Consider the following 21,316-nt stretch of genomic DNA (forward strand, 5'->3'; position numbering starts at 1 on the left):
TTAATGCTCCTTAAAAAGACACCACTAAAAAAATGCAGGACACCAGACCTTAAGAACTGGATTTAAAGACTACAAGTAAATATATATATATATATGTTTTTCCTTTGACAATATAGATATTCATGTGGCTTTACGCAAACAGGATTCCTTGTGGCAGTCTCTCACAGCAAACCAGGAGAAGCCTCAGACTGAAGACGCTGTTGCTGTATATCAGTTTAATGAAAATGATGATCAGGGTTGTTTTGTTACTTCATAAAATTCAATATGTGAAATAATCTCAAAGGAGACTGTCGAGGTTTCCCTGAACAGAGCTAGCCTTCTTTATTAGCTTATATCAGGTTTTTGAGTCAATTACTCTGATACTTCTATCCCTAGAGATGATTGCAGAAGATATCACACTCTCCACAATAGACTCATAGGATAGGCAGCTTCTTGCAGCAAACACTGAATCCATAAGCTTCCACAAGAAATATAGCCTGCTGTCCTTCCTTTTAGACAGCCATACAGTTGTTGACGTCTTCACAAATATTATTATTCCAAGGTTGTCACAACTTGCTATTAAGCTGGGAGGGCACAATTCACCTTTTTTTGTTTTTAATCATAGTTTTAAAGCTACATTTTGTCTTAACTCTGGCTCATTTTTTATAACATATACTTTTGATGATCCAAAATAAAAAAATCAAACCCTGAAGAAATCTCTAGGAGGGTAATTATGTCTTAACAACACTGTATACTTGGCACTTTTACCTTTTAGATTGCAAAAGCACTTGTTGGTACTCTACTACACTTTGCAATCAGCTGAATGTTTGACAATCACCAACCAGTGGCCTTTTTTTCCCACGAAAAGTAAATTCTTACTTGAAGTACATGACTTCATCATAATATTGATCTAATGAGATGGGGAAAAAAAATATTGTGGTAGAGTGGCCGCCCAGTACATTATTTCATAGGCAACGTGTGTGTATGTACTGTATGTGTGCAAGTAGAAGACATACTGAAAAGCCTACTGGTTTTTTTTAAATAATTAGTAAACTTTGCTAAATTTTAATAGACTGTCAAATAGGACATAAACACGATTGCTTCTGTTGTAACTAAAGTCTCACAGCTCTGTGATGTTTGTTGGTTGAATCAAATGGAAAGGGGATGGGCACTGAGAAAAACCTGAGAGACGGTCCACTCTCCTGAGAGTTCAGGGGTGTTGTGCTAATTAAAAAGTTTAATTCCACCACAGCAACACCAGCATTGGAGCACTGAGAGGTGCGTCCTTATGAGTCTTGGCGCTTCCTTATCAGGCGTCAGCAGATTCTGCCACGTCGGGGAGCTGTGGGACAGGGAGGCACTGCAGCGGCTCATAGGCCCAGCAGGAGGGATGGCATCTTGCCTGCTTGGGGATCTGGCCCACCTTGCACAGTCTCATCTTCTTAGTGAGTGGAGTCCTCGGCTACCAATCAGGTGGAAGGAGTCAGAAGCTAAGCTGCCCCATGAAGCGAACTGAGAGAGGCAAAGAAGGGCTAAACAAGGGATAAAAGCTGGATTTGAACTATCTGCTGCTCGCCTTGCCCATGGATACACATCTCTATTAAACACCTCCTGTCACTAAGTCCTTTCTCATGACCTAAGAATGACTCATTAAATCTAATGCTCCATCACATTTTTTTCTTTGAAAGCCCACATCTGCTTATTTAATACACACAGGTTTTACTCAAAACACTCAAGTCTCTGCAATGAATGGGCTTTTATGTTTTAAAAAATATGTTTTGTGATTGTATGCAAATGATAAGGTAAACGTGGAATGAATAAACACTGAATAACCTTGGTCAAGCCAAACATTTTAGCTATGAATGATCTATAACAATACACAATTCATACAAAGCAGAAACGAAAACCTTGAAAATGACAACACCGTGACATCTATTTACAAAAGCCATGTTTGATCATGAATAATAGATAACTGAAAAAAGAATGGCAGAAAAAACAAAAAGATATAGAAATCTGTTGAACAGAATTTGCTGAAGCAAAACCCGGGTCTGTTGTAACTGAATTCCACTGGGTTTAAGACTATTGCTCACTCCTGTCTGAGTGCAGGGATGCAGCAGGGAAAGGGTAGGAAGATATCTTGCAAAAGATTTATGGGGACATCCTTTTGGCTTTTATTGCAAAGGGGTTAAAGTGTCATTTTAATAACATCGAGATATTAAAGCTTACAAACCCCAGTAAGACTCTGGCTCTGCTTAGCAGGATGCTGATTTATTTTGAGTTTTTTTTTGTTTTTTTTATGGAATTATTTGATTTCTTCAAGTGGGCACATACAAGCCTTTGAGCCTTTTGTAACTGCATCTGCTTGCATGTTCACAACAAAATTTGAGTCTATATATACAACCAGCTTGCTTTACAGTTTATTTTTCTTTTTTCCATTAAGTCATAATTTAACAAAACCTTATAAAGCTTCAGATCTGTTTTAATTTTTTACCACATCTTTTCTTTTAGCTTAGATTCGTAGATTCATTTAGCTTCATCTTGAATGGTGTTATTATGCAAAATGCTTCAAATCATCAAGGCCACTCTTTTCCTGACCTCCTCTAGTTTCTTTATGTTGGATTTATTTATTTTTGGATTTTGCTTCAGTTGCCGCCTTTTAATATCAAATCTGCAAGAAAACACTTCAGCTTACGATAAAAACTCAATTTCAGTGTTGTATTGGTTTCTAAATATATGCTAACATCCACTGATAAGGTTTTTAGATATTTGGATTCATTTGCACAGCTGACAGGACAGTTTGTACACAAGCACAATTTCAAACACAAAAGTAAGCCAATGGACATCTACTTTAAGCAGATGCTGCATTTTAAAGTGCATTTAAAATTTTTTTTTTACCTTTTTATGCTTTTTGAATTTTGCAGTTGCATGCATAAAATTGCATTTGCCAGGCAACTCGTATCACGTTTCAATAAGAATTTATGATGTACAGTACAGTTGATGACATCTCCACTAATATTATTATTCCAAGGTTGTCACATCTTGCTATCAGGCTGGGAGTTGGCAATTAAGAAGACAACTTGTAGCACGATTCAGTAAGCATTTATGATGTCCGGTACAGTAGTTTTGAAGGTAAAATACAAATATGCTTTAAGGAGCAATTTAATGCTTTGAAGGACTTACAATTTTCCATCCATAGTTTTATGGTTAATAATTAGAAAATCTATTTTTCATCAAGTGTATCAAGTAGGAGAAAATTAATTCTTACACATTTGGAGCAGCCTAATAAAATCTTACCGAATTTTGCTGACTGACATCAGTGTGAAGTAGAAGAGAATCTCTGAAGATGAGATGTCACCTGTTGTACTGATGGTCATGGTCACATTTGCTTTTCATCCTATCTCTCTAAAATGAAAGCATATTATGTGTGGCAGAGTGTACAGAAACTATCATATATCAGTTCATTTTTCAGGTGCATTAATATTTTTTGATATGATTTTGTTTTTGTTGAATTATTAATACATTCTAACCAAAGACTATGGGGTTCTACACTTGCATTCACCTGTTTAGTGAATACTTTAGTAAACACCATTGTTTGACATTTAGCCAAAGTGAAAATACCAAAAGAGTCAAAGTATCTAATGCATTACATCCTTATTAAATAAGTTTAAGCAGAGCACCTTCCTACTTTTAGTGTTCACCCTGAGCGGGCACACATCTTCATGTATGACTGATAATCGATGGCATTCTTAGTGCAATTTATGAGATACATTATCTTTCTACTAAAGCTTGAACAGCAAAGACTTGAGAACTGGTGATAAAAATTGCCGTATTGATTATCACGCATCAAGAACTTTCGATTGCGGAGCGAGTGAATATATCCCCCGGTTTGAGAAAAAAATAAAGAGACAAGATGAAATCCTTGCCGTAATGACTCCTTCTCTTTATTCAGACATAAAGGCAGATTTTTTGATTGGCTATTGGAAGTCCTCTGTGGGTGGTAATGATGGCACTGAATTTTAAATTACTTTATGTTAAAAAAAAACAGTAGATAAGCTGTCCCAAAGGAATTAAAAATATAAAGCATCAGCCCAAATCTTTTTTATTTTCTTTTGGACACCTAATGCAGACTAGAGTTATACTATTCAGATTTCTACTTGAAATATGTCAATAACTATAGCCCTGCCCACAATTAGTAGTACTCATCTAAAACTTGGTAAAGATAAATTCCTCATTCATTTCAATAGCATAGATTTTTTTAGAGTAACCACATAAACAAAAGATTGGTACCTCAAATAATCTGTATAACTTTAACTTTACTGTTTTTTATACAAAGCATACCTCACTCCTATTTTGAATGTGATGTGAATGCCAGGAACCTTTTTTCAATAATCATTGGCATACAATAATGTATGGTTTAAATACAATTGGACGTAGAAGCCCTTTTTTTTTGGCTACCAGCCAATGGGCATGATGAAGACCCATCTCCATTCTGTCTCCATGCACTATGAAGAGGATAGGCAAGGATATTCAAGTTTCCCCAACAATGGAAGTAAGATTTTTTATTTTTTGCATGCCAGAATAAAAAAATAAAGAAAAAACTAAAGTTTATCTTCCTACCACCACAAATGTAAAGGTAGAGAGTTTTAAAAATGGCACTGGGACTTTCAATTGAAACTATGTGCTGTGGTCACATGAGACCTATGCAAGTGACATTTTTACATGTGCTACTTTTTTCAAGCAACAGACAACCAGATGTTTACTCCCTCTCAGTAGTTAACAGTGTTAACTACTGAGAGGGAGCTCTGCTGCTAAAAGCTTGTTTTCTTTTTGTCTGCATTTTCTCAATATTTTAGTAAATAATACCTTTCATTCTTCTCTTCTGGTAAAATATCTATTAAACAAGGAATTAGTTCTGTCCCTGTGGAAAAAATAATATTGGAAGTGATAAAATACTAAGGTCCAATAGCATAATACCTGATAATACTGTAATAGTCAATAGTTTCTCAGTTTTTTGAGCTCTTAATGTAAACTACTTGCCAATAGTGTCTTAAGTTACACAACTGGCTAGTTTTAATGTTGGAGCAGTAATAAAATCCATTAAAAACTGAATCACTGTACAACACACATAGGTCACATTACTACAATCACTTCATAGTAAATAATTTAAACATATCCATACATTTCAAGATCTACATATTCAAGCCAACAAAAGCAATATTTTAATAAATCTTTGTGCTACAAATGACAACGGTAAGTTGTTGCATTGTACCTTGAAGGAATGAATATGAGAATTTTGCATTGCATAGCACCTAATTTTAATTTGAAAACTGCATTAAAAAAAGTTTAAAGATTTCGTTAAAAGGCTGCATTATTATAAGTTTGAATGCATTTATTGCATTATTACTTTCTTAATTTTCTTTTACTGAACTAATAACACAACATTACTTGGTTACCTGTTGCATTGCCAGCAAATTTTCAAAACCTTATTGATTTAAAAACCCCTTTATATTATTGGCACAGTATAGCATTGGGCTTGCATTATCAGTGTGATTTGCCTGAAAGTTTTTTTTTTATTTCTTCATAGTTATGTTAGTGTGCTATTTAAAGTTATAAAATTGTGTGTTACCATTAAATTATTGGTTAGTCCAATAGGTCATCACTACAATTCAGTGGAATGGGAATCTTTTTTGGTTCCACCATTCAGGGATTGCCACAGCAAGTCATTACAACTTGCACACAGACGTGTCAGAGTGTTTAAGCCAGTTGGCTGCTCTGCCACAATTGGGATTTCAACCCGGTTCCCCCATATCAAAAAACACGGTCTTAACCAGCAATACTACAGAAAGACTATTGTCATCCAGTAAATCATAAGATAAGGCCAAACTACACAGAAATGGTTCACCAGATGTTAACTACCATTCTTTATTGCCACCTATGTCCCTTGATTTACAATCCTTCTGAAAACATGTTGGTTAAGATGAAGATAAGGTCCAAATATCCTGAATAGCACACGTGTTTTAAAACTGAGGGGAATGGTCAAGCTCCCTTTACTTTTCTGCTCCAGCTTTTTCAAATGCTTGAGAATCAAAGAGGTTTTGTAGAACTCACCAAAGAAAATGGTAAAAAAAAAACAAAAAGTCTGAAACAAATGATTTTGATATTTGTTCAGTTTCAGTGTTTCTTCATGTTAGATTTTTTGTTTCAATCTGAGAAAATATGTTAAGGTTGTATATCTTCATTTATGAGTATGCTTTTTATTATTATTTTGGTACTTGTAGATTGCAGTGTGGGTACAAGTGAAATAGACAGATTCTGTATGCACTGCTTTTCTCATAACTGAATCTATAAAATCTGGTGTTATACGGTGTTTAGCCTATTTGACAGGACAATTATCCACTTAAATAAAATGTCACAAAACAGGTACCTAACTCTTAAGATGGATATAGAATAATATATAGTGATTTGATAAAATATTAAATAAAGATATTCAATTTCAAGTAGGTTAAAAAGATAATAAAAAAAATCTTAATTTTAATGAGGAAAAATGTCAAAATGTTGAATAATACATTCTTTAGGGATGTCTTGTTAACAGTTCCATATGTAAGTTCTTCTCATTCATTTTTTATCATCTTTTAAAGTCTTGTTGTAGCACTGTTCAAGAGAAATCCCATGTATATAAAAAAAGAAAATAAAATACAAATACTACAAATAGATATGTCTAAGAACATGTAATGGAAAAAAGTAACTGTGTTAAATAAGATTAGGATATTGGGGAAAATACCAACCTATTAATGAAAAGTTAGAGTCATATTCCCAGTAGTTTATCCATCATCTCCATCAAGATGTGGAGCAGGTGTTACTTAGACAGTCCCAAATTTATGAATCACACTTCATGAGATCACCGGTCTCATTTAACTACGCTGATGTTTCAAACATCTGTAAGTGATCATAATTTCACTTCCATTAAGTGCACATTAGCTAGAGAATTACCAGCTGAGGAGAAAGATGTCATGTAATGCATCATTCGGAGGCGTGCTTTAGTTGAATTAATTTCTTTATTGATGAAAAAGAAAAGTGGCTTGCTACTTTTTAACCATTTAACCATTCTCCTTGGGCATTGAACTTAGAACATAAATCTTGATTTATCCAGAGTGTCCCATTAAATTGTGAAGCATGGAGTTTTACTTTGTTTTTGTCTTTTCTGAAAGGGAAATTATTTAGAGGATGTCCTAAATCTGGCAATGTTTGATATAAAAAGAGTCCTTCTTCACAAACTTTTAGAGCTCAGGGACCCCAGAAGTAACAAGCACATTTGTTATTATTTATGTAAGCATGTTGTCCTCCCGTCTAATGAGCCTTTCACCGAAAGCATAATGAAACAGCTTGCATTAGCTCAGGCTAAATGAGGAGCTGAGAGTTCCCGTGTCTATGCAGCAGGATGAAAGCAGATGTTCCACAAGCCAAACATAACAAACCAAGTTCTACAAAGGAGCAGAAGGGACTTTGAGTCAGCATCGTTCTCATCAGCTCATTGAATCCATTTGAAAATGTGTATACAGCCAAAAACTAGTGAGAACAACACCTAAATGAGCCATGGCCAACAAACCATGAACAAGGCCTCAAACAATTATTTTTTCCCCTCCATGAAAACATTAGGGATGCAGAGATAATAAACCTGGAGTGAAAGTGGATGGGGATGTGATTTAAAAAGGTTTGAGTACTAGATCCAAACCTGAGAGGTCTTTAGACATTCAAGTATTAGCTTACATTATAGAAATTTATGGATATCGTGAAAGTACATATGCATAGCCTATTAAAGTGAAGAGAATGTAAACTATTTACTTTTGCATATTATATAACAGGAAAAAGGAATAAAGATAAGTGGTTTTGATTATTTATATATAGAACACATTTGGATCTACACTATTAATTTCCTGCAGAGCTCTAGTCATTTATTAAAATCACAAAGAAATATAAAGGTGGTAAATGTTACCCATAGATAATGATTGAAAAGTTTTAAGCTACATTGAAAGTCATCTATAATTATGTTTTAAAGGAACATTAAACTAGAAACAGAAATCAGTAAGGCTTTCAAATCCTTTCAATTTATAATATCTCTCCAAAGTACCACTGACACTTCCAACATTTATCTCAATTTGAGGAGTTGTATAAGCCCTGAGCTAAAAGCAATTTCTAAATAATTTTTTTTATTGAAAAAACTCAAGTTCCGAGTGAAATTAATTGTATTTGAATTTACAAAAAAAAAAGAGAGAACTGTGACATAATTTAATACATCACTGAGAAAAACAGGTAGAGACAACTTAATGTTTACATTTTTATTGAGGATGTAACATTGAAGGGATGTTATTTTTTGTAATAGAGTGGGTGGCCAAATAATAAGTAAAAATTATTTCACCTTTGCTTGTGTTTGTTACTTTAATACAATAAATGCAGCCGACATTGCTCACCAGATTTGTTTGATCGGTATTGATAACTGATTTTTGAATTAGAGTTTTTGGTCTAAATCAATCATAAAAGATAGAATGAGATGTTTTAACTTGTCTGGTTTAAAGGCTCACCTGTACCAGTCCAATCCTTTCTCGTAGTTCCTGTCAAAGAAATGTGGCTCATTTCCAACGGCTCTCACGTCTGGGTGCACCCTGAGAGCCTCCAGCAGGGCTCGGGTCCCCCCTTTCTTCACCCCGATTATAATGGCTTGAGGAAGTTTCTTCTCCCCGTAATCCGAGGTGCAGTTCACCCTGAGTTCGCTGTCCGTGGTGCTGATCTCCTGATGCACCTTCTCCGGCGCGGTGGGGCGAAACGCCGCCGCAGATTTAGTTGGAGACGCCTGCGTCCTGGTCCACTCCACAGTCCTTTGTTCGGCCTCATTGTGCTCTCCAACAGTTGGAGCCGAGGTTGTTACCTCAGCCGGTGTGAATTCCGTGAAGCCCGGAGAAGCCGAGTAAAGTTTCTCCCTCAGTGTCACAAAAGTTGTATCCTCTGTCACCAGCCTGCCTTGAAACACATAGTTCTCCTGCAGCGGGAACTGCAGCGAGTTGTAGCAGCTCATCAAGCTGTAGAACAAGTAGGTGACAGAAAGGGAGAGGGTGAACATGAATAAGATTTTCCGGGGCACTTTAGACTTGAAAACCGAAGTGCTGGACCAAAATGCCATCTCTGATAGCAGCGATCCTCTCAGAGAAGTGGCCAGACATGTTTCCACCCCGAGTCTTGCATGGACAAAATCAGCAGTAAGAATCAGTTCCCATCAGCGCAGCTCCAGCTAAAAAAGCCCCGAGCTGGACCAAACCATCCTAATTCAACCAAAGTGCATATTTACCAGGATGGCTGAGGGGGTGAATGCTCGCTGGAAGGGTCAGGGGGTATCTTGCCTCTTTTCTTGAGTATTGATTTCTTACTCCACAGATGACAGTCAATGTCACAATTTATTGGTCGGAACTTGCATATTTGAAAGACTGAAGGTCTGGCGCTCTTCCAGGTGAACAGCGCGGCTTTAAATGGACAGAGTATGATGGAATCCTGGCATTTTTTGAAGAAGGGAAAAAGAAGAAGAAGAAAAAAAAACAACGAACAGCAGAGTGTTGAAAGTACAGGTTTCTTCTAATAAGCCTCGGAGTCTAAATTCCAGTCCGATCTGCGATGAAAAGAGTGCATTCTCATTCATAGAGAAAACCTGCAAATCCACCGAGTCTCTCCAACGTAATGCAAATAAACACAAGATTATAAGTCCTTCTCCCTGACTACTTAGTGCTGAGGGAAGTCGACAGTCTTTGCGCAAAAGCTTACACACTTCCCACTGACTATCAGGCTGCCGCTCGGTGTCCTTACGCCTTCTCACGTTGGTAGTATCCTGTGTTCATCGGCTGTGTGAGCTCATCTGAGCTGAGGCACAGCAAAGCCACACAGCACAACTAGTGTGTACACCCACATTTCCTCGTGTCCGCTGAGAAAACAGCGCTGTAAACGTCAGATTTCCTAATCTGAGAGAGTTGTGTGATGGAGAAGCTTTCGCTCACTCCTGCGGCTGCTGGCAAAGATTAGGCTCCTGCTGCTGGAATATCAAAGAGTTTATCACAAGGTAAATAAATTTGTACAGTTAGGAGTTCTTCTATCAGATCCGTTAAAAAGACATTATTTAGATTATTATTTTTTTGTTTTTACAGAAAGCTCATGTCTGCACCCTGCTGGTTTTTTGTGGCACATTGCAATAGTTAACTTAAAAAAAGTTTTCTTTACTGTGATTTCAAACACATAATGAGCCGTATATCACTTTATTTATACTTTACTCAATAATTTTTATACAGAATCTAGTTTATTCTAATATTCTGACCTAGATGGTAACAGTTAATTAAATCATATATATAAATGACAATCACTACTTATATGAGCAAAAATAAACTGATTTAAATGACTTTTTCAGCAGTCTGTTCACATAGAATACTTAAACGAAATATGATCAAAAAGAAATGTGATCATGTTGCTCACTCGTTGAGATCAATTATTTTAAATGTAATCATTTATTAACTACAGATATTACAAATTTACATGATTGAGGGATGGAATATTGATCTTTTTTGCTTCAGCACTGTAGCTTATGAACACTTGGTAAAGTCATGAAGACAGGGTATTAGAAAAAAAAATTAGGTAACCTGCTGCACAATTTCGGTAAAACTTAAAACTTTAAATGTAATTAATACGTAAAAGACATAATAATGATCTTTGTACCAACAAAGGAGATTATCAAAAGCCAGGTTTAGGGCTATTTTGCAAAAATTGCATCTCTTCACATAGGAAATAGAAATCCTCATGGTATGATCAGCTTAAAGAGGAAATCAGTTTTTTCCTTAGATTACACAATATTAAGTTTGTTGATATATAGAGTAAATGATAGAGGGCTAAGATACTCTGATATGGAAATGACAAGTCATTAAGTTTTCATCTATAAATCTGAAAGAAAGCTTCTACAGCAAACAAAATATCTTTCATCCTACATGGTGCTGCTTTGGTTATAATACTCCTCTCATATCACACACTTACGGGCACTGACTGTAATGACTGCCTCTAATATTCAGTGGACCTCAAATTGTAACTCCGTTCCCACAATATGATGATCCCAAATTACATGTCACCCGCATGTCGCCCTGTATTAGTGGTTCTGATTCATCACACACCAGGAGATTCATTGTCACAATAAGTAATCAGTCAAAATGTATCTACAGGGATTGGTTCTCTGAGAAAAAAAAAAGGTGCTGCTGTTTTTGAACTGTGTTGGAAATGAGGAATTTATTTTTTTTTTTTTTTACAAATTAGTTGCTTGATTACATTTGTCAGTTCTAAATACCTGTTGTTTACTGAGGGGGATGTAAACAAGGGATGATGTGAAGATCTTTGGAAAAGCTATTAGTAAATGACATCAATGTGGAATGTTTCCACCTTAGCATTTAACAGATGTGCTCCCACTGACTAAGAAGACCTGCAACCGTGCAAGCTTTCACACAGAGAAAAAGAAAACATTAGTATTCCATTTCATATATTAAGTTTTCTTAAACTACACTGCAAAAAAAAAAAAAAAACTAAAAATTGTACAAAGTTCTTAAATAAATGTATTTACCATTTACTTGAGTAAATAAATGATATGATCTGTCCATGGAATGAGTATTTTCCCTTAAAATAAGATAATTATGCCTTTGATATAAAAAACTACAGTGCTTTTGTTATTTTAAATGTAAATTGTCTGTAAAAAAACTGTAAAAAAAAAAAAAAAAAAAAAAAAATGTATTCCCTGGGGTTCCCGGTGGTACAGTGACCTAGTCAGTTTGAGATAATATGCACTTTTTAAAGGAAAAATTGATAGAATATTTTTTTTGCAGGCAGGTGAGGTTTGAAAGGTAAGCCTACTCTGGATTATCTATGAGTAAGGACAGCTAAGCTCCTTTTTTTGGAAGCAAAGTTAAAGAGAGCGTAACCATGAGATGTTTGTTTATTCCTGTGTAGTAGAGGAAGTTATCAAATGATTTTGACACTTAATTTGTTATAAAAAAACAAACAAACCTTAATGTATTTACAAAACACAATTAGCTTAATTATGGTTTTGTTATCGTACTGTACATAACATTATTTTATGAAAAATGTATCTATACAGTGTGATTTAAATGTTATCAAATTTCAAAAATCTATTTATGTTTAATGTGTAGATAAGTGGTTGTTTTAAAGTACTCCAACGCAGATTATGCACTGTATTTAATAAGTTTCAAATGTGTCTCTGAAGAACAAGTTTAATCTTTTTTTCTAAATAAGAACAAGACAACATTCTCTTAAAATGAGTCTAAACTAAAAAGGCATATCCTGATTTGAAATATCGCATGTGTGACAAACAAGAGCTTGCCGTAGCGCTGCAGGTGATTGGGTGAGTGGGAGGAGAGCATGGGCAAGTGTTTAGAGCACAGTGGTTCCTGGATGTTTTGCTGTCAAGAGAGCGTAGGAGAGCTCAATGGGTTTGTTCAAATTGCTGTATTCGTAAATTGCCACTTGGTGAAGCAGAGAGCTCTCTAACACCAACTGCCACGTTTGTAAGGTCCTGCCGTTTTCCAGCTACCTGTCTAAGAGCCACCCATACAGAGTTTTGTGGGCATGCTCAGACTACCTTGGTATGAAACAGCTACAGCATAACGTCTCAGTTAACAGGACGAGTATGCTTTATTAAGACGGCTGCAGCTCCTCTGAGCTGCTGATAAATTACAATCTGACTAGGAGAGACAATATATTGAGCAGTTTGATCTCCCCTTTGTTGTGCATGTTATCGCAGCCATTCATAAATCGCTCAGACATTGTGTGTCCCCATGGGGGATGAGATAGTGTCTATTTGCGTTTACAAATAAGCCCTCACTAAAGAAAGATTGAGTTCAATGAAGATGAGCTCAGGGCTAGACATCCTCATTGCATAAGCTTCTGTAAGTCAGGTTTAAAGACCAATGTCAAAATCACCTTAAGGCAACAGGTCTTTACAGAATTAAACATATTATGGCTTAAATCAACATCTGATGGTATGCAGATGGAAATATATAGTGGTGTGTACATTTAGTAGCACACTCCATGATACACACAAAAAACATTGTTAATTACAGTTCTTATTCCAGCCTTTAAATTAAATGCATTGTACAGTGGAGGGTAATGAGTATATAAACAGCTTTTTTTTCTATTATCTCTGATGCCAACCCTAATATATTTTGTTCAATGTCAGGTTTTTGCTTATAGAAAATAAAAAAAATTCTCCGTCTTAAAACTTTGGACCATAGTGGGAAAAAAATATCAAATGTCTTTTAGGTTTTTATTTGTTTGGTAAATCATTTTCTTCTTAAGATTCTACCTGATCTTTATTTCAAATGTTCCAATATTTTAAAGAACCTACAGTATTATGCCATGTACAGTACTCCAAGGTTTCCCAGACCATTGAAAAACTAATAAGGCTGAAAAGATATTAGATCCTCCATCATACCTACAGTAACAATAGGCATGAGGATAGTATTCCTTATGTTCATTCGTTTCATACCAAATGCAAAATGAGTGTCATTGAGTCAGTGAATCTTAAGCATGTATTCAAACTGTTTTTTATTTGCCATGTAGGCTGGAATAACAAAAGATATGTAACTTAGTCTGAGTAGAAGGAAATAAAGTGGAACATTTAGTTCTTTCTTGTCTATAAAGTATTATGTCAGTTTTTAGGTGCTCCAGATTTGAATAGAATATATTCATCTTGTTTAAGAATTCAGAATATGATGCTTTTGAATTAACTTATGTATTTATTTTAATAGTTAGGGACAAAACGATTGTGTGTCAATTAAAAGTAAATGCTAAACAACTGGCCTAATGTAGTCAGATAATTACCAGTCAAAGTTAACCACAAGTAACGTCCGTGAGAATGACAAAAGCATCCAAGTTGAGTTGAATGAAGTATTATTATTATACTGTAGAGTATTGTTAGCATGACATCATTCACTATAATATAGCTCAAGTAAGCAGCTCTCATGTTGTACTATAATGCTCAAAAATCAGATTTTGACTGCATCTCAGAAGACCTTAGAACACATATTAGCATAGATCAGATATCTCTACCAATTTATGTTGTCCATACTATATTCAAAATGTAAAAATGTGTAGTTTGTAAAACAGAGCTATCTATCTGATTCATTGCAAATACTAAAAGGGAGTAAGGTTCAGCAGCAGGTTTTTATTGGTCAAGATAAGAAACAAAAACTGTTTTATGTTTTTATTCAAGCACTGTTTTATTTTACCAGAACAAATTAACTGTAAACAAATTGCTTATCGTGGAACCAACAGCATCCTAAAGAACAGGCATACTCTAATTTATGCATGTGTTAATGGAGTATCAATATTGGTACAGAATTTCTTCAAGATGTGATTCAGAATGTATTACACAAAGGACTCTCAGGAAATCTCAAACCCCTAAAACTGTAACTCACTTTCTGTCCAAATTTGTAGAATTCAACAAACATGATGTTCCTGTGCTGTCAGTGTAAAATACATCAGCCCTGAGGCACACTCTCAATATAGTTACAGCTCAGGAGCTGCTGCAGCACCTTTGAGATTTGGGTCTTCTGCTAAGAAATGACCTGATTCTGAACTATGGTGGAAGTGAGAGATTCAGGTACTGGGTGCTTGTTTTTGGCAGATCTATCCATCCAGAGTCCTAAATATATTATTTATGTTATTATCTGGAGCTGAAACTAATCAATTGGGCTGCTAAATCACGAAAAATGAATAAATAAATAATCTTGAAGACACTCTGATTAAACTAGCATTGACCAATCCTATACCTGTGAAAGATAAATAGGTAACATACTTTGTATAGTAAAACAACTGAAAAGATTTAAAAAAATTAACATTTGTCTCTCAGCTGCAAGACACAACAATCCTCAGATTAAGAAATGAAGAATCGATAAGACTGTTATTCGGTTGCTCTCTTTTTGTTGCTGGCTCTGAATTGTTCATAAGCTTTGCAGTCACAAATAAAGGTTCCTGCATATATATATTAGCCTTGCAATGAAAAGTATAAAGTGAAAAATAAACAGAGATAGAAGGCAGCAATATAAATGCTACCATGCTCTTTCAGATCCAGTTAGCGCTTGCTGTTTGTATCTATTGGTGAAAACAAAATTCTTGAGGACAAACCTTTTGAGTGTCACTTAAACACATATTGCTATTTCACTTTCTGCAGAATAAATGGAATAGAAGAATGACTTTTTTCATTCAATGTTGTGAAAGATACCCTGGACAAAAAGATAAAATATCTTCTTTTATTGTATTATCAAAGCTGTGCAATGCTGTTCAACAAAAAGCAGTAAAAGTCATAAAGCTCAGATTAGGAATTTCATTGGTGCCAACTGACATACAATGTCGTTTGGGTCTTGCCAATTCAGATACTCTCTGTCAAAGGTTTAATTGACCAAAATCTCTGCTAAAAGCATTTTTTTTTTCTCACCTGAACACAAATCATACAAAGAGGAATCTGGTTAAAGTTAAAATTGCCATTAGGGGGAGGTCGGGGTAGCATGAGGAAAAGCCATGATTTCTATCTATCTAGACACCAGGAGCCTGAAGGGTTACACATGCAATAAACAGAGCCTAGACATAAACACATAAATATTATGTGTAAATACATGACTTAGACTGTTTTGTACACCAGAGATTGGCCCTAATGCATTCTGATGCCAGTGTATTTTGAATGATACCTGTGGCAGAGCTCTCTTATTAAATGCTATGTTACACAGTGCTTGCCTTGGCATGCGGCAAAATGAATTATACACAATATATGTTTTCAACAGTTTTTTTTTCTCTTGACTGCCAGGTATATTTAGGTAATCACTGCATCAAGAGATGCAAAATCATAACCTAATATCACAATATAACCATCACAATACCCTTTGGAATTAATATTCTTTTCATTTACGTACCTTTGTTTTACTTACTTCTCAGTAATTATATGTGGATTCTTTCAAAAACCTTTGGAGCAGATTTTCATGTTTTAATCGGAGGACTACCCATGAAAAAAATCACTATTACCTAGGTAAAAAAACAACAACTCATTACACGGCCGATTCCCAAAATATTTATAGATGTATTCCCTGAGTCTTTTTGTGAGTGGTACAAACAAAACAGTCTAGCACAAATGATTAACATCCCTCAGTGCTGCAGCGATATTGTCTTCCATGTTTTTAAGTGGCTTCAGGGTCAATGCTGAAGTGAAATGATAGATACTATCCTTTACCTGATCAATAATATTGCCTTATTCTTCTAGTACTGCTCAGGCTGACACACTGTAGAGTAATTACATGATAAAAAGTGATGGATGAGTATTAAATTCAGATGACCCTTAAGAGAAAGCCTATGTGCTTTATCTGATTTTCAGAAAACATTTTGGATCCTAAATATATTAGTGGGATACGGGTTGACCAGTATCTTAGATGTATTTGTTGTAGAAATAACCAGAACTCATTGGATTTGGATGGATGGATGGATGGATGGATGGATGGATGGATGGATGGATGGATGGATGGATGGATGGATGGATGGATGGATGGATGGATGGATGGATGGATGGATGGATGGATGGATGGATGGATGGACATAACAGTGAGTGAGTAAGTCAAAATTAAATCTGCATAAATTGATCTGGCTTTATTTCTTTAAAGGAACCATAATCTAGTATGTTACTTAAAAAAACTTCTGAGATTGTCTTAAAATTCATATTCAGTCAGTTTAGGTCAGTCAGTTTCTTTTTTTCATATCTGTTTTTTTCACAGAAGAATTTGAGTTGTGTGTAAATTTGTTTAACATGAGCAACATTGGCAGTTTGCCATGGTTTGTTTACCCAAGTTAAACACTCAGCAACTTTTAGTGACTACCTGCAGAGTTTTATTTTAAAATGGATGGGAGATGGATCAGGTGATAACAAGCCGGGTTAATGTTAGCACCCTTCCACAAATGACAGGAAATAATTAGAGGGGACCAAATCAGGTGCTGCAGAGAGTGCAACCTACCTTGTGGGCTTTTCTGGTTTGAAAACAGAGCCCATATGAAAAAAAAAACGAAACAAAAAAAAACAAGACAATCAAGCCTTTTTCATAATCCGGATGTTCTTGCAGGTTTTAACTAAAGCTCAACACTGACACACATGTTTTAACATGAAAAACTGAATTTTCCAAAAAATAACTCCTTCAAAAGAATAATGTTCCCTCTTTACCCTGAAAACCACTAAGTTATAGAAATGGAAAAATAAACATAAAGTTAGCATAAGCACCAGTTCTTATTTAGATGGAAAAATGAATAAAAAGCAAGATTTTGTTTCGCCTATCCACAATAATCTGGTATCTCAAGCAAAAATTGATAAATTTAATTGTCTGATTTCTGTTTTCTATTTGCTCTACTCTGTGTTTTTCTTCATAAATATGTGTTACTCCAATAAATAAGAGCAATTTCCGTCAGAGTAAACTTGGAAGATAGTGGCAGTATTTTTACTTGCAATGTTTAAAGAGGACTTGGGGTTTTCATCCCATTTTCTCAAATTGTTTGCTCATGCTTTTTGATTGCACTCCCTCTTTTTCATCCTCCCGTTGCGCCAGTGTGTTATCTTCAGGGTGTTGATGTTAGACTGATGCAACATTCGGCCTGCTGTGCTTTGTGCTTTTTTCTTTAAACATGTCAGAGCTCAGGCGGATAATGGGGTACAATTAGGGCAGAGGTGAAAATGTTTGGAGGGAAGCATCATCACAGAAAAGGCAACTTCTCAAATGACTTTCATTTGAGTCTGGTCTAAGAGTCACTTTTCTCTAATGATCCACCAATTGAGTGTTCTAAACTAATGACTTTCACTTGCACGCTGCGCAGTGTGTCCTCGTCCCAGTAATAATGTCCTCCCTGTACTTGCTTTAAGGACCCGCTCTTTTACTGAAGTGATACAGTTCTGCATGGGCTGATCTGCATGGAACTCACTTTCTGTGGACCAAAGGCCTTCTCCTGAGTCTTCCTGAGTTAGCAATGTCCCCCCCCTGGTGACTCCCAGGTGTGGCTCCCTCAGCATAATTAAGGTGGAATCTGCCAGGGCTTCTGGGCCAGGGTCATTCATCAACTGGATCACTCGTAAGATTAATGTGCTCTTGCTGCAGCGCTTCAATGGATTGCTGCCACTTGCCGAGATCATTAGCGTTGGCCTCCGTATGACTATGGAGGGCTCCACTCAGTTTCTGTGAAGATTTGCAGCTTTGCATACTAAATGAACAGTCCATCATTGCCTAATTAAGGGATTATTGGAGACACTTGTGTCCAGTCCCCCGGACAGTAAACCATAACTGAAGGGAAAACTAGATAGATTAGCTCCACCTGCTTGGTAGCGAAGTGCAATGTAATGAAACTGCTGACAAGAGTAAGCTCAAAGGAGGGAGTGTGGCATCAGAAACAATGTAAATCCCAAAGGAAGTCAAATTAATTCCTCATGTTTTCAGTTTCAAGCTGCTTTTGCTTTTGACTCAGTATCTTATGGTTTCTGATGTCACATCAGTTAGGATTTAGACTATAATAAAATAAGATAGAAACAGAGAAATAAATAGAAATACCTTAATTGTCCATACGTGGGGGGAAATTAATGTGTAACAACAGAATGGAAGCATAAGTTGGTAAAAACTACAGTAACACTTAAATAAAAAGAATAGGTTAGTGTGTAGCAATGGTTAATTTGCAACAGAAGAATAAAAACACTGTACCAGTGTTGTTTGTAATGACTATTGTTTAGGTTCTGAACTTGTATACTAAGCATGTTAAACAGTTTGTATTAGCTCATTATTAGATCATGTATTAGATCATTACTTAGGAGTTATTATAAGGTGCCTAATATTTGCTCCAGTTTTCATTTGGCTCATACTTCAGGAATTAGCTGTAGCAATCAGTAACTCCTTCACATGAAATTGCTGGAAGGAAACATACAATTATCACCTTGTGTTATTTTGACAGACGTTACGAGTACATTTTCATATTTACTTGCAATCGGAAAAACTGAAACTTTTACCTCATCTCTGTTAAGTAAAACTCAATAAGCCAGTGGGTATTTATATATCCCGCAGTTATGAAGCACTATTAGCTTTCCTTCAAGCCCTGTGGGAACATAATTACACTTCTTTCTGATAGCTCTGTTTATAGTTTCTCAATCAGCTAATTGCTCACTGTCTGTCCCCCATTTGGTTCTGAGTACATGGGAAACTGGGTTTTTAGAATTTATTTTCTATATAGGAAAATGCCATTCAACGCAACAAAGAGCTGAAAATCACTATAAAGCTCTATAAAGTCAGCTAATAATTTTCTGCAGGTCACCAAGTGACCTCTTAGCAATAAATACACTCAATATTAATACTGGGAGCACAGTCTCGCCCCTTCAGAGTGCCTCATAATTCTTTCTCCAGTCTGTTTTGTTTGCTGGTTCGACAGCAAAGATTTCATGTTAACACGCAGAAATCTGGTATGCAGCATTCAACAAAGCAACTTACAGTCTTTCCAAATAGGCTGAGATTTTCAACTAAAACAGAGAGGCCAAACAAATCTGAAATATTTACATAAATATGTAATATAAGCTATAAATAGAGAAGAAAAATTAAAAACACATTCTTAAGAGGATTTTGATAATGGAAACTTTTTGAGCCTCCAGACGTTTAGAAAAGAAGGTTAATAAATGGGTCAAAAGCATTAGAACATGTTTTTCTTTTTGTCTTTTCAATCTGTGTAGTCTTACACAGAAGGACTTACTACTTCTAAAAAGGCTTATTTCGGTTTTAAGTAACTCTTCATTGTGTATATTTGCAGCCTGTGCCCTGCAGGCTGCCCAGTTTCTGCTTTTTCTCTCTATGGACATTCTTGAAATACAGTTAGACAGACACTACAACAGCTATGCTGTTTCCTTATAATGAAAAACATCTATGCTTATGTTAGATGTAGGAATACTGTGTGAGATCCTGTTATTACCTTAATTGGAAACTTTGTGGTTGTGGTGTGTGTGCAGAAAGCTCCAGCTTTAGACTGTTCCAGTTAGTGTGTGTGCTGGGGTTCAATTTTCTGTTGCACATTGCTAAGTCTGATACATGCCTACAACACACCAACAAATAGGGGGGGAGCCTTTTGTTTGGGGCTACTACTTTATCTGACCTTATAGTAGTCCAGCGCTGAGGTAGAACTATTTCTCTGTATTTTGGGATAATTATAATTATTTGAATTGGAATTGGAAAAAGCATCTTTTTTTTTTTGTTTGGAGAACACACCTAAGAACTGGGTCTCACAGTAGCACAGGGACATTTCCTAGATTCTATTAAATATGAGATACATTCATGTTTGATATGTTATAATGTAGACAATTTGAACAAAAAGCAGTTAAAGATTGGAGGCAGTGCTTTACAACTGAACATCAGAAAAAGACAAGAACTTCAACTTTAGCTTGAAAAAGTCACATTTTGGACATTTTTAGAGACATTTTAGAGAACTCCATATATTATATTGTAAATTATATTTGGCAAAGATTACAGTCTACCACTGGAAATTATATATTTTTGATTTGTTTTTAAGTAATCCCTAACTTAGCTGCCGTCATTAATATTTTCTTTCATGTTTGTGGATAGGTGTTGAGGGGTAGAAAGGAAGAAAAATACCTAAAATTGTCATGAAGAGTACATTGGGAACACATATTAAACCACTCATTGCTAAATCAGCTAAAAGCCTGTACTCATATAGCGCTTTTTCAAGTCAGTAGACCTCACCAAAGCTCTTTACACTACATTCAGTTATTCATGCACACACAGATAGTGGCAGGCTGCATTGTAGCGACAGCTACCTCAGTTGAATGTAATTAGTATTTAATTTTATTATCTGACAAAACCCTCAATAAATTTAATTTCTAAAAGTAAAAATCTGATTTGATCTTCCTGCCAGGTCTGCATATATAGAGCTTGACACACTCGGTGGCTGGAGAGTGTCATTTAAAGTGAAAGGGGAAGGTACAGTATGTGATGGATTGTATCAGTGCTAAATGTAAAGACTGCTTTTATATTCTGACATTAATGGAAAATATTGTGAGTTGCTTTTGCTTTCAGTTCACAGTAGCAAATCATTGACAAAAGCACACACAAAAAATGTAATGTTTAAAGGAGAAGTTCGGTTTTTTACACTTTAAGCCCATTTTCTGCAGTGTCCAGGATGAAATCGAATGATCGACACCAAAAGTTTGACAATTGCTCCTGTCTCTGCTTTTTGGCTCATTTAGAAT

The 21,316-nt window shown here is 35.7% G+C and overlaps 1 protein-coding gene across 1 annotated transcript in view; it reads right to left on the bottom strand.

Annotated features, from left to right (window-relative positions):
• LOC107083045 (heparan sulfate glucosamine 3-O-sulfotransferase 4-like) overlaps positions 1-9,975 on the bottom strand; it is a 93,192-nt gene extending 83,217 nt beyond the window's left edge. The window contains exon 1 of the mRNA XM_015371986.1: positions 8,559-9,975. Within this exon, the coding sequence (XP_015227472.1) occupies positions 8,559-9,154 (596 nt within the window). The 5' untranslated portion in view covers positions 9,155-9,975. The remainder of the gene's footprint in view (positions 1-8,558) is intronic.
• Between the last annotated feature and the right edge of the window lie 11,341 nt (positions 9,976-21,316).

Source organism: Cyprinodon variegatus, unplaced genomic scaffold (genome assembly GCF_000732505.1).
Source record: "Cyprinodon variegatus isolate N-32 unplaced genomic scaffold, C_variegatus-1.0 Scaffold68, whole genome shotgun sequence".
Classification (NCBI taxonomy): domain Eukaryota; kingdom Metazoa; phylum Chordata; class Actinopteri; order Cyprinodontiformes; family Cyprinodontidae; genus Cyprinodon; species Cyprinodon variegatus.